This window comes from Oncorhynchus mykiss, chromosome 5, assembly GCF_057628025.1.
Source record: "Oncorhynchus mykiss isolate SJ-2025 chromosome 5, ASM5762802v1, whole genome shotgun sequence".
NCBI classification, from domain to species: domain Eukaryota; kingdom Metazoa; phylum Chordata; class Actinopteri; order Salmoniformes; family Salmonidae; genus Oncorhynchus; species Oncorhynchus mykiss.
The window spans coordinates 28152823-28170926 of record NC_143026.1 but is presented as its reverse complement, the minus strand read 5'-3'; the positions used below and the strand labels follow the sequence as shown (position 1 = coordinate 28170926).

The window sequence follows — 18104 nt, the reverse complement described above, 5'->3', positions numbered from 1 at the left end:
TGAAGTGACAAAATGACCAGCAGAACCGCAATAGAGACAGAGGCGGTTGGTGATTCTCCGTTCCCTCTCCTTAGTCGAGATGCGGATACCTCCCAGCTGCATAGGCTCAGCACCCGAGCCGGCAGAGGAAGATGGTAGTGATGCGGAGAGGGGGGCAACGGAGAACGCGAGCTCCTTTCCACGAGCTCGGTGACGAAGATCAACCCGTCGCTCAATGCGAATAGCGAGTTCAATCAAGGAATCCACGCTGGAAGGAACCTCCCGGGAGAGAATCTCATCCTTTACCTCTGCGCGGAGACCCTCCAGAAAACGAGCGAGCAAAGCCGGCTCGTTCCAGCCACTGGAGGCAGTAAGAGTGCGAAACTCAATAGAGTAGTCTGTTATGGATCGATTACCTTGACATAGGGAAGACAGGGCCCTGGAAGCCTCCTCCCCAAAAACAGATCGATCAAAAACCCGTATCATCTCCTCCTTAAAGTCCTGATACTGGTTAGTACACTCAGCCCTTGCCTCCCAGATTGCCGTGCCCCACTCACGAGCCCGTCCAGTAAGGAGAGATATGACGTAGGCGACACGAGCAGTGCTCCTGGAGTAAGTGTTGGGCTGGAGAGAAAACACAATATCACACTGGGTGAGGAACGAGCGGCATTCAGTGGGCTCCCCAGAGTAACACGGCGGGTTATTGATTCTGGGCTCCGGAGATTCGAAAGCCCTGGAAGTGGCCGGTGGATCGAGGCGGAGATGGTGAACCTGTTCTGTGAGGTTGGAGACTTGGGTGGCCAGGGTCTCAACGGCATGTCGAGCAGCAGACAATTCCTGCTCGTGTCTGCCTAGCATCGCTCCCTGGATCTCGACGGCTGAGTGGAGAGGATCCGAAGTCGCTGGGTCCATTCTTGGTCGGATTCTTCTGTTACGGTGCGTGAATGAGGACCCAAAAGCGAATTAACCTAAACAGAGCTTCTTTAATGACAAAACATAGGTAGGCTCAGATGGACCGGCAGATTCCGACAGGACAGGACAAGGTTGCAGCAAACATGACGATAGTCTGGTTCAGGCATGAATAACACAAACAAGAATCCGACAAAGACAGAAACAAAAACAGAGAGAGATATAGAGGACTAATCAGAGGGAAAAAGGGAACAGGTGGGAAAAGGGGTGACGAGGTAGTTAGGAGGAGACAAGGAACAGCTGGGGGAAAGAGGGGGAGAAAAGGTAACCTAAAACGACCAGCAGAGGGAGACAGGGTGAAGAGAAAGGACAGAAACAAGACACAACATGACAATACATGACACTCTTATTTAGAAACCGCTGCGTTTCTGATTTGATTTTTCTCATTCTTTTGCCTGCAATATCAGTTCTGTTATACTCACAGACAATATCTTTACAGGTTTGGAAACGTTAGAGTGTTTTCTATCCTAAGCTGTCAATTATATGCATATTCTATTTTCTGGTCCTTAAAAATAGCCCGTTTACTTTGGGAATGTTATTTTTCCCAAAATAAAAAAAATGACCCCTAGTTTCAACAGGTTAAAAGAACTGGTCGTCTAGTGCATTCGGAACAGTGAGTAAAAGGAGCATGTTTCTGAAGAAGAATAGATTCAAAGCATAATGTACACACAAGGGTATGGTAGGATGTGAGTACAGTGGAGGTAAGCTGAGGCATTGAGTGATGATGAGAGAGGTTTAGTCTCTAGAGGCACCATTTAAGCCAGGTGCGGTCACCGCAATGTGTGGGGGGTGAAACATAAGGGCTAGGCATAAGGCATATGGAGCAGGGCTGGAGGCTCTATAGTGAAATAAGACAAACAGTCCTAACCAAAACAGCAATAGACAAGGCATATTGACATTAGGGGAGGCATGTGTAGCCGAGTGATCATAGGATCCAGTGAGTAGCTAGGCGAGCTGGAGGCACGGCGATTCAGACAGCTAGCAGGTCGGGGCTAGCAGTAGGCTAGCAGATGGGCCTCAGGGGGAAGTTGCAATGGGAGAGCCTGTTGAAACCTCCTAGGACGGTTATGTCGGCAGACCAGTCGTGATGGATAGGCGGGGCGCCGTGTCGGCAGCAAAGGGTTCTTGCCAATTGGCAAAATAGGTAATTGAAGCCCAATAAGTGCTTGATGGATCTCTTCGGCTAGCCAGGAGATGGGCCTAGCTCCAGGCTAGCTCCAGGCTAACTGGTGCTTGCTTCGGGACAGAAACCCCCTCGGACGGTTACGTCGGTAGACCAGACGTGATGGATCGGCAGGGCTCCCTGTCAGCAGCATAGGCTCCAGGCCAATTGTCAAAATAGGTAATTGAAGCCCAGGAAGTGCTTGATGGATCTCTTCGGCTAGCCAGGAGATGGGCCTGGTTCGAGGCTAGCTCCAGCCTAACTGGTGCTTGCTTCGGGACAGAGATGTTAGCCAGGAGTAGCCACTCGGATAGCAGTTAGCTAGCTGCGATGATCCGGAGTAAAGGTTCAGAGCTTGCGGTAGGAAGATGTGGTAGAGGAAAGCAGTCCGATATGCTCTGTGTTGATTTCGCACTGTGCAGGCTAGCAGGAGTTTACCGGGCTGAGGCTGGCAGATGTCCGACTTAACGGTGATGACCACTAGCAGTGGCTAACTGACTACTAGCTAGTAGCTGGTTAGCTGGCTAGCTGCTGAAGGGGGTTCCGGTTCTAAAGTGTAAAAAATAGCCGATCCATACCACTTTGGGTGAGGCGGGTTGCAGGAGATTATGTTCAGTCAGAAGATGGAAAATTATATATAAAAATATATACGAAGAAAAACGATATGTACAAGGGACAATCAAAACAGACATCCCACTGCTACGCCAACACACACACACACACACACACACACACACACACACACACACACACACACACACACACACACACACACACACACACACACACACACACACACACACACACACACAGTAAACAAATCTATAGTTCTGATGCTGATCACTCACATGCAAAGAAACACACAAACGCAAAAAACAGAACCCACTATGCTCTCCTCTCTCTTCATTTATTTGTTCCTCTCCTTCCTGAAGCGCGCGCACACACACACACTGGCACTCAGAGAACCCCACATGCGGCAGCCTCAAATGAGTATTGACAGTGTTGTTAGAGAGCCTTTGAAGTTTTATTTGATAGCAAAATTGCCTCTCGCTTCACTGGAGTGATTTTAGATCCAGCTACAAACAAGAGCTTCCTCAATCGTCTGGAATTAAAATCTGATAAAAAGAGCAATCACTGCGATTGTCAAGGAGGGTCTTGTAATCAAACTATCAAAAAGAAATCTGCTGAAAAGGGAGTAGATGGTCCCGGGTCTCCAAGGTTACCAATAATAAAACCCATTTCATGTGTCAGATGCATCTCTCCCTGCCCTGTTGTTTTAGCTGCTGCTAAATTGATTAATCACTTTACCTCATAAAACCGGTTATTAACTTTTAAAGGCGTAATCACTGCTTTTCCCAAGCTTCAAATACAGCTTCGAATGGTTCATTGTTTTGACAATGCCTCCACAATGTCACCAACAGATGTAATATAAAAAGGCCCTCTTTACTTTTCTAAGTTACTTTTGTTAATGTATTATTTTATTTCACTTAATTCTAGAGTAGATTAAAGGACATTGAATGAAAATGTGGTGGTAGGTGTGCTGCTGGGTTTTAGGATAAAGCTTTGGCTTAATCTGACCAGTGACACAATGTACCCACTTAGATAATAAAATAGTCCTAAATAGACCTAATGCATCAAGTTAACAACAAGGTATCTCTACATATATGCTCATGGTAACACATGTGGGGAGGTCATATCACTTCAAACCACAGACTGCAAATGTGACACCTCATCTCTTTCCGACGATTCCAACATTTTAACAGGTGTTTTTGACATTTGACAGAAGTACAGACTCAGAGCTTCAAAATGGTCTGTCATAAACTGCATTCGGAATAACAATGGCAAAGTAATGTTGCTTTGAACGTTTATAAACTTGTAACCCCACTTAAAAAGAGAAATGGTCCTTGAAAAGTTTTGGTTCAGTTTTTATACCTCTTTGTTCACACCCATTCAGCATCGTTCCCACCCTCTTAAGCCTTAGCCCCACCCATCTCTTTAAGTATTCACTTGTGAGGCCATGTCCTCAACAGAGTGAGTAAGGTAGTGTAGTAAACAGCCAAAGATTTCAAGACTAAAAGTGGTAAAAGTAGTAGCCTTCCTTGATAATGGTACCATTTATACTTGTTTGTTCGTTTTTTTTCACATTGTTTGTAACTCATTCTGTACATAAAGTTGCTGCTACAATCTCTTATGACCGAAAAGAGCTTCTGGACATCAAAACAGTAATTCCTCACCTCGAACTAGACAAAGATTTTTTCTTTAATGAGTCCAACACGAAGGATATACATTCTTTGTCAAGACAAACCCCAAATCCCTGTCATTCGCAAAAAGAAAATACAGAGAAAAGGGGGGAGGAGGGCAGAGTGTCTTGTAAGAATTCACCAACGAGTAGGTACACCACCACTACCCGCAGTATTATTGGCCAACTTGCAATCATTGGAAAAAACTGGACAATCTACAATTCAGACTATCCTACCAACAGGACATTAAAAACTGTAATATCTTGTGTTTCACCGAGACGTGGCTATACGACGATACAGATAATATAGAGCTGGCTGGCTTCTCTGTGCATCGGCAGGACAGAGCAGCTACGTCTGGTAAGACGAGGGGCGGGGATTTGTGTCTATTTGTCAATAATTGCTGGTGCGTGATGTCTAATATTAAAGAGATCTCGAGATATTGCTCACCTGAGGTAGAGTACATCATGATAAGCTGTAGACCACACTATCTACCAAGAGAGTTCTCATCTACAGTACCAGTCAAAAGCTTTGACACACCTACTCGTTCAAGGTTTTTTTTTGTTGTTGCTATTTTCTACCATGTAGAATGATAGTGAAGACATCAAAACTATAAACATTCCAGGTGAAGCTGGTTGAGAGAATGCCAAGAGTTTGCAAAACTGTCATCAAAGGAAAGGGTGTCTTCTTTGAAGAATCTCAAATACAAAATATATTTTGATTTGTTTAACACTTTTTTGGTTACTACATGATTCTATATGTGTTATTTCATAGTTTTGTTTTTGTTATCTTTGTTATCTTTATCTTTCATAGTTATGTTTTTGTTGTTTTGTTATCTCCACTATTATTCTCCAGTGTAGAAAATAGTAAAAATATAAGACTGCACTCAACTAAGACTGCACTCAATGACCTGTATAAGGCCACCTTTACTCCACACACAGTAACGCATACAAAGCTCTCCCTCGCCCTCCACTTGGCTTACAAGCTAAATCTAAAGCAGGAAGTACCAGTGACTCGCTCAATACGGAATTGGTCAGATGACATGGATGCTAAAATACAGGACTGTTTTTCTAGCACAGGCTGGAATATGTTTAGAGATGCATCCAATGGCATTGAGGAGTATACCACATCAGTCACCGGCTTCATCAATAAGTGCATCGACGACGTGGTTCCCACAGTGACAGTATGTACATATCCCAACCAGAAGCCATGGATTACAGGCAACATCTGCACTGAGCTAAAGGCTAGAGCTAACACTTTCAATGAGTGGGACACTAACACGGACACTTACAGTGGGGAGAACAAGTATTTGATACACTGCCGATTTAGCAGGTTTTCCCACTTACAAAGCATGTAGAGGTCTGTAATTTTTATCATAGATACACTTCAACTGTGAGAGACGGAATCTAAAACAAAAATCCAGAAAATAACATTGTATGATTTTTAAGTAATTCATTTGCATTTTATTGCATGACATAAGTATTTGATCACCTACCAACCAGTAAGAATTCCGGCTCTCACAGACCTGTTAGTTTTTCTTTAAGAAGCCATCGTGTTCTCCACTCATTACCTGTATTAACTGCACCTGTTTGAACTCGTTACCTGTATAAATGACACCTGTCCACACACTCAATCAAACAGACTCCAACCTCTCCACAATGGCCAAGACCAGAGAGCTGTGTAAGGACATCAGGGATACAATTGTAGACCTGCACAAGGCTGGGATGGGCTACAGGACAATAGGCAAGCAGCTTGGTGAGAAGGCAACAAATGTTGGCACAATTATTAGAAAATGGAAGAAGTTCAAGATGACGGTCAATCACCCTCGGTCTGGGGCTCCATGCAAGATCTCACCTCGTGGGGCATCAATGATCATGAGGAAGGTGAAGGATCAGCCCAGAACTACACGGCAGGACTTAGTCAATGACCTGAAGAGCGCTGGGACCACAGTCTCAAAGAAAACCATTAGTAACACACTACACCGTCATGGATTAAAATCCTGCAGCGCACGCAAGGTCCCCTTGCTCAAGCCAGCGCATGTCCAGGCCCGTCTGAAGTTTGCCAATGACCATCTGGATGATCCAGAGGAGGAATGGGAGAAGGTCATGTGGTCTGATGAGACAAAAATAGAGCTTTTTGGTCTAAACTCCACTCCCTGTGTTTGGAGGAAGAAGAAGGATGAGTAAAACCCCAAGAACACCATCCCAACCGTGAAGCATGGAGGTGGAAACATCATTCTTTGGGGATGATTTTCTGCAAAGGGGACAGGACGACTGCACCGTATTGAGGGGAGGACAGACCTGAACCCAATAGAAAATCTTTGGAGGGAGCTGAAAGTCCGTTTTGCCCAGCGACAGCTCCGAAACCTGAAGGATCTGGAGAAGGTCTGTATGGAGGAGTGGGCCAAAATCCCTGCTGCAGTGTGTGCAAACCTGGTCAAGAACTACAGGAAACATATGATCTCTGTAATTGCAAACAAAGTTTTCTGTACCAAATATTAAGTTCTGCTTTTCTGATGTAGCAAATACTTATGTCATGCAATAAAATGCACATGATTTTCTAGATTTTTGTTTTAGATTCTGTCTCTCACAGTTTAAGTGTACCTATGCTAAAAATGCTACAGACCTCTACATGCTTTGTAAGTAGGAAAACTTGCAAAATCGGCAGTGTATCAAATACTTGTTCTAACCACTGTATATGAAATCCCTCTATGCCCTCAGACGATCCACCAAACAGGTAAAGATTGAATCCTATATAAACTCAGCAAAAAAAGCAACACCCCTTTTTCAGGACCCTGTCTTTCAAAGATAATTCCAAAAAATCCAATAACTTCACAGACCTTCATTGTAAAGTTTCCCATGCCTGTTCAATGAACCATAAACAATTAATTAATGAACATGCACTTGTGGAACGGTGGTTAATACACTAACAGCTTACAGACAGTAGGCAATTAAGGTCACAGTTATGAAAATCTAGGACACTAAAGAAGCCATTCTACTGACTCTGAAAAACACCTGGGTCATCTCCTGGGTCATCATTCATCTGCGTGAATGTGCCTTAGGCATGCTGCAAGGAGGCATGGGGACTGCAGATGTGGCCAGGGCAATAAATTGCAATGTCCGTACTTGAGACGCCTAATACAGCGCTACAGGGAGACAGGACGGACAGCTGATCATCCGGGACAGGTATAGGATGGCAACAACAACTGCCCGAGTTACACAAGGAATGCACAATCCCTCCATCAGCACTGAGACTGTTCACAATAGACTGAAAGAGGCTGGACTGCGGGCTTGTAGGCCTGTTGTAATGAAGGTCCTCACCAGACATCACCTGCAACAACGTCGCCTATGGGCACAAAACCACCGTCGCTGGACCAGACAGTACAGGCAAAAAGTGCTCTTCACTAAATGAGTCCATAGTTTTGTCTCACCAGGGGTGATGGTCAGATTCGTGTTTATCATTGAAGGAATGAGCGTTTCCCTCTCTTTCTCGCTGGGCCCTATCTTTCTAAAATGATCTGCCGAAAATGTTGCAACCCCTATTACAAGCCTGTTTAACCTCTCTTTCATATCGTCTGAGATTCCCAAAGATTGGAAAGCTGCCACGGTCATCCCCCTCTTCAAAGGGGGTGACACTCTAGACCCAAACTGCTACAGACCTATATCTATCCTACCCTGTCTTTCTAAGGTCTTCAAAAGCCAAGTTAACAAACAGATTACTGACCATTTCAAATCCCACCATACCTTCTCTGCTATGCAAACTTTGATGGAAGGCTGCTGCCATGCGACAAAAACAGAGGTGGGGCGTCTCCACAAGGAATCGATGACAACACTTGCCTCTGATTGAGAACCATACCAGGCCAAACACAGAACTCCCAAAACATAGAAAAAGGAACACAGACAACCCACCCAACTCACGCCCTGACCATACTAAAACAAAGATATAACAAAAGAACTAAGGAAAGTGACCTTTTTCTGTGTTTTGGGAGTTCTGTGTTTGGCCTGGTATGGTTCTCAATCAGAGGCAGCTGTGTATCGTTGCCCCTATCGTTCCGTGTTAGTTACCACACGGGACCGGTTTGGTTGTGTCACTTTGTTATTGTTGTAGTGTTCAGTTTGTCTTATTAAAATGGGCACTTACCACGCTGCAAATTGGTCCGATCTCTCTTACTCCTCAGAAGAGGAAGACGACGAACGTTACAATTTCACAGTAAGGTCTACACCTGTAGTATTCAGCGCGTGTCACAAATAACATTTAATTTGATTTGACTACAATAAGGAAAAACTCCAGGTAAAATTACACTTTATAAAAATGCAAGATCAATAAAAGAAGTTCCAATCACGTTGGTGGTAAATGAAACAATCAGAATGTGTTGTTTATGCTTTACATACCAAGTGTTGTCATCGATTCCTTGTGGAGACGCCCCACCTCTGTTTTTGTCACATGGCAGCAGCCTTCCATCAAAGTTTTTCTGTCCTGTTCATACTATTCATTATCCTTTGCATAGTTGTTGATGTTCACAACTTGCTGCAAGTCCTCATGCTTCAGTTGTAACCAGTGCTTGCTTGGGCTAGCTCTCTTGTTGATGGAAGACATTAGACCATTCTCCTTGTATGACTGGTGGAGGAGAGTCAGGCGTGTTCTGCAGTGGCAAATCATGCAGGCTCTAGTTTTGTCTTATCTTGATTATTGTCCAGTCGTGTGGTCGAGTGCTGCAAGGACCTATTTAAGCTGCAGCTGGCCCAGGCTCTTCATTGTGATCAGAGGGCTAATATAAATAGTATGCATGCCAGTCTCTCTTGGCTAAGAGTTAAGGAGAGATTGACTGCATCACTTTTTCTTCTTATAAGAAACATTAATGTGTTGAAAATTCCAAATAGTTTGCATAGTCAACTTAAACACAGCTCTGACACACACACTTACCCCACCACACATGCCACCAGGGGTCTTTTCACAGTCCCCATATTCAAGAAAGCATACAGAGTTATATAGAGCTACCATTGCATATAACTCTGTTCCATCTCTTATAGCTCAAATGAACAGCAAACATAGTTTAAAACAACAGATACAGCAACACCTCACGGCACAACGCCTCTCCCCTATCTGACCTAGATCGTGTGTGTGTGTGTGTATGTATTGATATGTAGGCTATGTGTGCCTTTTTTTAATTGATGTAGTTCTGTCCTTGAGCTGTTCTTGTCTATTAATGTGCTGTATTATGTTATGTTTCATGTTTTGTGTGGTCCCCAGGAAGAGTAGATGCTGCTTTCCTAATAAAATATACAAATACCAAAATGGTGAAAGACCAATTCCAGATACAAATATTTGATCATTATTAGATGAGGCTTAACCAGGAACACACTTGTCTAAATTGATAGGTCATGTGAAAGAGAGGCTATAACCTCTCCCCAATAACATATATCTAAGTGGATGGGTCTCTATTGCCTAGAATCTGTTCGCCTAGATGGCCATAATCACCCCCAGACACAGTTGGCTAAGTTTATGGGTCATGTAACCATCTGGCAAAGTGGAGTCTTTTGTTTAGACATGTAGCTAGCTAGCCAGCTGAACAATGAACAATAATCCCAACCCATATAGAAGCAATACAAGCAGATTGTCATAGCTAGCCACCATGCATGACATGGTGTAGTATGTATCTGCAGGTAGCTAAAGCTAACCAAATGGATTCAATGTTAGCTAGTTAGCTAACAGTAGGCTACACCTAGAAATGCAAATGGTTTTCTGAGATATTAATAATATTACTACAAAGATCATACATGTAGTTAGAGAGCCAGCCAGCTAATGCCAGCCAGCTAAGATTTTTATGTCACATGCAAAAGTACAGTGAAATGCCTTTCTTGTAAACTCAAAACCCAACAATGCAATAATCAATAACAATGTAATACTAGAAAAAAATAACAATATTTGAAGAATACAATAAGTAAGTAAGCAGTATTATATACAGGGTCAGTTCCAATATCATATTCACAATGTGAAGGGACACTACAGTGAGGAAGGTAGATATGTATTGGGGTAAGGTGACTAGGCAGCAGGATATAAGATAAACAGAGTAGAATCAGCTTGTATGTGAGGGAGTGTGTGTGTGTGGAGTCAGTATAAACGTACGTGCATATTATGTGTGAGTGAGTAGGTGATGGATTAAGTGTGTAGGGCCCTGCGAGTGTGCATAGAGACAGTGAAATTAAAATAAAAGGTCAATAAAGTTCAAAGGTTAACTCAGTCCGCGTAGTCATTTTGACAGCTACTTATCAGTTGTACTGCTTGGGGATAGAAGCTGTTCAAGAGCCTGTTGGTGCCAGACTTGATGCACCGGTACTGCTTGCTGTGCGGAAGCAGAGAGAATAGTCTATGGCTTGAGTGGTTGTAGTCTTTAAAACTTCTTAAGGCTAGGGACACTATTTTCACGTCCGAATGAAAAGTGTGCCCAAAGTAAACTGCCTGCTACTCAGGCCCAGAAGCTAGAATACGCATAGTACTTATTTGTCAGGCAAAACCCCGAGGACAAACCATCCAGGAATTATTTTTTTGAGGTCACTCTCTTTTCAATGGGTTTTCAATGGGAATCTAGAATTCTAAGGCAGTTGCTTGCAGTTCCTATTGCTTCCATTGGATGTCAAACGTCTTTAGAAATTGGTTGATGTTTTTCCTTTGAGAAATGAAGAAGTAGCCCTGTTCAGAACGAGGGTCGAGTGAAGTGTACTGTTGTGGTTGAGGCGCGTGACCTGAAAGCTCGCTCCAATTTGTTTTCCTCCGGTATTGAATACAGTTTATTCCGTCTTAAATTTGATACATTATTTACATTTAAAAATACCTAAAGTTGGATTGGGAAAGTTGTTTGAAATGTTTGGATCAAGTTTACAGGTAACTAACTGTATAACTTTTTGACGATTCGACTGTCCATGCCAAACTTTTTCAACCTCCTGAGGGAAAGAGGCGCTGTCGCGTCTTCTTCATGACAGTGTGCGTGTGTTTGGAACATTTGAAGTATTTAGTGATTTGGACTAACTTGAAGCTTGACCTGCTCCACTGCAGCCCTGTCGATGTGGATGGGGGCGTGCTTGCGATCAGCTCCTTGGTCTTACTGATGTTGAAGGAGAGGTTGTTGTTCTGGCACCACACTGCCAGGTCACTGACCTCCTCACTGTAGGCTGACTCATCATCATCGGTGATCAGGCCTCCTATGACCATCATGTGGTTGTCAAACTTGATGATGGTGTTGGAGTATTGCGTGGCAACGCAGTCGTGGGTGAACAGGGAGAACAGGAGGGGACTAAGCACACACCCCTGTGGGGCCCATATGTTGATGGTCAACGAGGCAGAGGTGATGCTGCCTACCCTCACCACCTGGGGTTGGCCCATCAGGAAGTCCAGGATCCATTTGCAGAGGGAGGTGCACAGACCTAGAGTCCTAAGCTTGTTGACGAGCTGTAGTCAATGAACAGCATTCTCACATAGGTATTCCTTTTATCTAGGTGGGTGAGGGCAGTGTGGAGAGCAATTGAGATTACGTCATCTATGGATCTGTTGGGGCGGTGCTGAGAGTGGGTCTAGGGTGCTGGGAGGATGGAGTGCATAACCAGCCTCTCAAAGCGCTTCATGATTACAGAAGTGAGTGCTACAGGGCAGTAGTCATTGTGGCATGAAGCCTTAGAGTGGCTAGCTAACAGTAGGCTTCAACTTGCAATGAAAATGACTTTGTCAAAATTAGAAACGCATAATATCTGAAATGTAGCTAGACTCTTAGCCGTTTACATGGATGATTGCTTCATGGCCATTGTTAGCCTTAGTTTGAAGATGTAATCCGGAGACGGGTATTTTATACAACAGCCTTCTGTGTTCTCTTTTCGACTCCCGCTGCATTTGCAATCAAACATCCACATTTTCTCCATCTCCTTCTCATACTCCTTTTCCAGTGGGCAGTCTACTGATTTCACTTCTTCCATGACAACAACACTGTTGTTGATTTCCTCATCGTCTGATTCGTTTTCAAAGTCAAAGCGAGTCAACATGGCACGATCTTTCTCCAGAAAGTACTTGTTTTCTCTTTTCAACTTTTTCCCACTGACCTTTGTCGATAGCGCCTGCTAAATTCATGGCAGCAATGTTGTTGAGAGCAGTAGCAACACTTTTGCAGTTCTCCTTGGCTATATATTTTTTTGTAAATGTGGTCGCAAGGATTATCTGAGCAGCTCATGTTTTAGACAGACGCCTGCGACATAGCAGACCAATCAGAACTCATGTCTCGTCATGTCCAGCCCACCCATTATCTCAGCCAATCATGGCTAGTGGGAAGGTTCCTCCCTTTGTCTGTGGCTAAACCAACTAGGCTTGTAATGTAACAATTTGATTCATATTTAAGGATGACATACAAGTTTGTTATTAACGGACACGAAAGTTCACATGTTCAAGAAGGCATTTCTGGAAAAAACTCATTTTGATGAAAATATATTTTTTATGTTAAATTCCTCTCCTGTAGTGACCTCTGTCATACCACCAGCTTTCTTAAACCGATCGCAAATGACCCCTGGGCCTTATATGTTTGACCTTCGACCCAGCCCTACAGGTGCCATAGTACACATATCTACACAGCTGGCCCGGTGTGTTCCCAGTGTGTTTAGCTATGTCGTTAGCATGCAGCCAGTAGCATGCAGCTTTAATAGTATGGTGCTGTGGAGGAGGAGTGTGTTGGCCATGGTCCTTTTCAGATGAGGCAGTGATCAGTGCTGACAGTTCATTATGGCAGTGTGGAGGGAGTGGAAGCGTGAGTCTGTGTGTGGGCGGGTGGTGGAGCAAAGGAGGATGGTGGAGAGGAGACTCAGACCTAATGGGAGTGGATGGAAGTACTTCCCTTCTCATCACACATCACTCACATTTACATGCTTACATCTCCAGCAGGCCCCGGAGCCGGGGAACTGCCAGTCAGACAGATGAGGCGGAGTGTGTGTGTGTCCGAGTGTGTCTGAGTGCGAAGCTGGTGATCGCAGACCCCATTGAGTGTACAGAACATGCATCATCTTGTCTTGATTAATATACATTGTACATTATGTACATTATGTACATTATGAAAAAGCTTGGGTCATGGTGTTCCTCCATCATTATGTTCTTTCTTCAGTGTTAATATAAACTTGTCATGTTGACGTCTTCGCTCCTCCCTCTGTCCATTATTGATGGTGTTGGCTTCAGTGTGAGTGCTTGTACAGGTGATGTGAAATGATATATTTGAAGTTGAACCAATACAAGTGTGTGTATGTTTGTCTGTCTGTATACTAATGTGTGTGTATAATGTTGTAGGTGATGTCTCCTCTGTCTGACTCGATCCTGGCTGAGCGGATGGTCAGGGTTCTGGAAGACAAAGTGAGTGTGACAGAGCTGGGAGTGCAGCTGGTCTCTGGCCTCTCTCTGTCCCTCCAGCTCAGCCCAGGGAGCAACAGGGCCATCGTCGCCACGGCTACAACACAGGAAGTCATGCAGAAACTTAAACAGGTAACCACACACACATGACTCAGCAACCTACTGCACCAAACATACAGTATCAAATGTTGACCAATAGATAGAAATTGTATATGGGAATTTTCAATATGTTTATATGAGATATGTGATAAAGGTAAACTGTAACTTTCTCACCTGGAATAGATGGAGTCACATTGGCTGCCATTTTATCCTTTATAGTGAATATGATCAGATTCTGACATCAAATTATTGATCTAATCTCAATGAAGATGTTTGCTTCTGAAACTAACACATTTTCAGAGGAACAGCTGCAGAGACCTCCTGCTCAGCTGAAATTCTCCTGCGCTTTTAAATCTGGCTAATTAAAACATCTCTGTACATCTGTCGGGGTTCTTTCTCTCCCATTACTTCTACACTCACTCTCACTCTTTCTTTTTCTCTCTTGATAAAGATGAAAAGATGTGATTCCTGCAGATACCGGTTGCTTTTGTCTAGTAACAGTAACAGTTTACATTGACAGGGAGCATTCTTTCCTTTTAAGCTGCAGTATGTCCCAAGGGGAGTTGGTGTTCTAGAGTAGCGATGTGGGAAGAGATTGGCTTTGTTGAAGCGCTACTCAGACAGTGTTGTTTAGTTTACCCTTTTGATGGAAAAACAAGACTGGTGACGCACTGATGTCTGTGTGTGTGCGTGTGTGTGTGTGTTTGTGTGTATGTATGGTTCCTCAGGAATCTCTTATCAGTGCCTGGCTTCAGTTCAGTGACGGCTCCATGACCCCTCTGGACCACTATGACCCCGCCCACTTTGTGCTCACAGCCACCTCATTGGACGAGCAGGTGGTGTCAGTACAGCGCAGTACCGTTTGGAAGTGGCCGGTTATCGTGGCAAAGGGCGAAGGTCAAGGGTTACTGGTGCGCGTAGAGATGACATCATCAGAGATCTGCCGGAAGACGAAGCGACGCATCATCCTGGCAGCCGGGGTAGGAAACATCAGTGTCAGGTTTGGCAGCGCTGAGGAGCTGTACAGCCGCCCCGGAGGCAGAACCCGACCAGACGCGCCCTACTACGGAGGCTCCATCTCTGACATTGAGGCTGGAATCATGAATCGGGACGCTACCACGGTTAAGGCCCCCATCCCGGTGAGGCCCAACGGGGACAGGCTATTGGCCGACGGAGGAGTCCCTGGAGAGTTCTCTGAGTTCCCTGCCCAGGCGGAGCTGCCGCGGGGCCACAGCACAGAGGAGGACCTGTTGTCGTCCCGCCGTGGCCTCACAGACCTGGAGATCGGTATGTATGCCCTGCTGGGGGTCTTCTGCCTGGCCATCCTAGTCTTCCTCATCAACTGCATCTCCTACGCTCTCAAGTACCGCAGCAAGGAGCTGCCCCTGGAGGCCCCTGAGGCAATGCCTCATGCCCACGACTGGGTGTGGCTTGGCCAGGATGAGGGCCTGTGCCTGCAGCAGCAGCAGGATGAGCTGGGCTCAACCCTGGAGGAGGGCAGCCAGCTGCTGAATGGAGGGGCCCTGAAGAGCAGTGCACAGGGAAGCTGTCCGGGAGGTAGGAACGAGTCACTCAACTCACCCACCACCAAGAGGAAGAGGGTCAAATTCACCACCTTCTCCAACGTCAAGCCCAATAATGGATGCCCAGTTCTGAGCCCACTGGCACTCGGACTGACCAACGACATTAAGTGGGTGTGTCCAGACATCGAGCTCGGGGACTCGCAAGAGCTCCGGAATTACATGGAGAGGTTGAACGAGAACGCTACAAAGAACGTTGTATAGAGACGCTTGTATTTTTAGTGGACGAATGAGTAACTCTAACACACCCGAATGCCTTCAGAGTAAGGAGGGAATGAGGGGTGCGTTTATTGAAATTGGTTGGCACTGTACCTCGCTATGACAACAAGATGGAGCGTTCCAGCCATTGTTGTTTCCATTGTTACTATCAGAATGGTCAAGGATCAGAAATGAGGGGAAACTCAAATTGCCATTACACCACATTGGATATGTGGGAATTTTTTAACTTGAATGACACTTTAATTAGTAAATATATCTGCTCCCTGTCTTTAATTTTAGATAACAAAATGAAATAAGTTTTTCAGGCACAGCTCTCTTTGTTGACTTTTTAAATCATACTTTCCTTATTCTGCTGTGTATTATGTTGTTAAGCAATTACAGTCCATGAGAGAAGTGTTCAAAGCTATTAAAATTGTAAATAAGTTGAGCATAGAGACTGGTTTGGAGTATGAGAGAATATTTTGTAACGTCTTTCTTTAGTCTGTCCTCCTTTTTGCATTTAATTTTGTTCTCCAGAGATCAACATGCATGTTACTAAAGACAAAGCCTGTCTTAGTTCCTGTTGATCCGTCAGAAATAAATGTGTACATACTGTAGAGTCCTCCCTATAAGACACATGCTTCTCTCACACACATCCCTGTCAAAGACATGACATTCATTGAATAGCTGAGCTCTAGGTTGTGTGTTTTCTTATTATTTTGTCATTTTTTTCTTATCTTTCCTTTTCTCTCTATTATTAGAAGTCAACAGGAGTGTCTCCTACTTGCTGTTTGTGACATTCTTTTGTTATTTTGTTGTCAAGGTAGTTGATATGATTCCTTTGACTGTTTCCAATGTCTAGGTAAAACCTGTAGCCTATATGGAGATTTTTACTCCTTGTGTAATTAGTTTAATTCTGACCTTACCTGTAATTATTGGTGAGCGTAACTGTTGGTGAGCTACATCCTGTTAAATCCACATTTTGTATCTATTTATTCCACTTTCAGATGGACCATAATCACTCCAGATTATTTCACTTAGACTGAGTCATCGAACCCAAACACAGAATATAGTACAGGTCTATTACCAGAACCAATGGTTGGTGCAGATCAGTATAGCATACTAGTATAAGGATGCTAGTACATTAAACTAAACTCTAATGACATGAGCTGCTGAGTTCCAGGTGGAATAGTGATCCGCTCTGTGGCAAAAATCCTGACGAGTCCATCCCCATCCCTCCTTCCTCCCCGTCAATCAGATCCCTTACCGTTTTCAAAATGGCCTCTGGATTTGATTAAAACTAAAAGGTGAAACCTCTCTCTCCTGTTTCTGTTTGATTCATTTGTCTAGACGTTTAATTCATCCCTCTATCTATCTGTCCAGACTCAGTTACCCACCCAACCTATTCATTTCTACAAACCGACTGCTGCTCTAATGAGATTGGCAATTTGGTGTTTGTGCATTTGTGCATCTGCCAGGCAGATAGTAAGCTGGGGAAATAAGTTATTGTGATGTCTGCATCCCTAAAGTACTACTTCAGACATGGCTGACCGAGAGTTGTCTTACAACACCAGAACTATTACCAAATTTTGATCACATATTAGCCTATGGGGACCCGAGTTTTTCATGGTCAGGTCATGTGGTTAGGAAAAACTCATTGGCCCTAATGATGAGTATCACAAGTATTTCCACCATTTACTCTAATGCTACTCATAGTGTATGTCACAGTTCCCTCTCCAACTCTAATACATTAAAAAGCATTTTGTACCTTTCCTAGACAATTTGTATCTGTCCCATAGAACACAGGTATGGCTCCTCTTTGTGAATGGGAAAGCTAATTAAGGATTACAAAGATGTGGTTTACTACATGTTAATGTCAAACTTGACAGTTTATACAGTACATGCCTTCAAGCTAAATTATTGTACACATTTAACAACCCAGATGTCAATGATATTCTATTGAAGTACAAGCCCCAGCACCTGTGAAGAGGAGAGCGGGAGGGATGCAATCAGTCCCCATTCAAAATGCTGAACTTTTTATGCATTTTCTGTGTGTTTTTAGATAACTCACTGTACCAATACAATACCCAAAATGATCTTCTGTTGGAAGGGTTGGTTTTAATTTGAAGCGCAGTAGAGAGTTTTTGGAACCTTGTGCTTTTTATTGAAATTAATTGTTTTGATGAGTAAAACATGAGTTGGTAAATCAATTTGAAAGCCTGAATGAATAAGTGGTAGAGTTCATGTGTTTGTGAACTGAGTATGAGTGAGTGAGGCCTTCTTTACTGTTGTTTGTCCTGTTGTCTCTTTCAGCTGCTCACTGTTCTTTCTCTATTGATCCTGGCCTTAAACAGATTAAACTCGCCCCACTTTCCCACCATATACTTGTGTGCCTGTGTGTGTGCGCGCACATACAGTATGCACGGAACTGGATGGCCACCGTTTTGCAAGCTCTGACTCAATTGAGCTATTTTGTGATTATTTTGAGATTAAGGTGAAGGGAAAACA

General features: G+C 44.0%; 1 protein-coding gene across 1 annotated transcript in view; it reads left to right on the top strand.

Moving 5' to 3' along the window:
- The window catches only part of LOC110522892 (transmembrane protein 132C-like), a 125813-nt gene extending 108900 nt beyond the window's left edge, over positions 1-16913 (top strand). The window contains exons 7-8 of the mRNA XM_090236667.1: positions 13660-13851; positions 14547-16913. Of these exons, the coding sequence (XP_090092793.1) occupies positions 13660-13851; positions 14547-15602 (1248 nt within the window). The 3' untranslated portion in view covers positions 15603-16913. The remainder of the gene's footprint in view (positions 1-13659; positions 13852-14546) is intronic.
- Positions 16914-18104: the final 1191 nt, after the last annotated feature.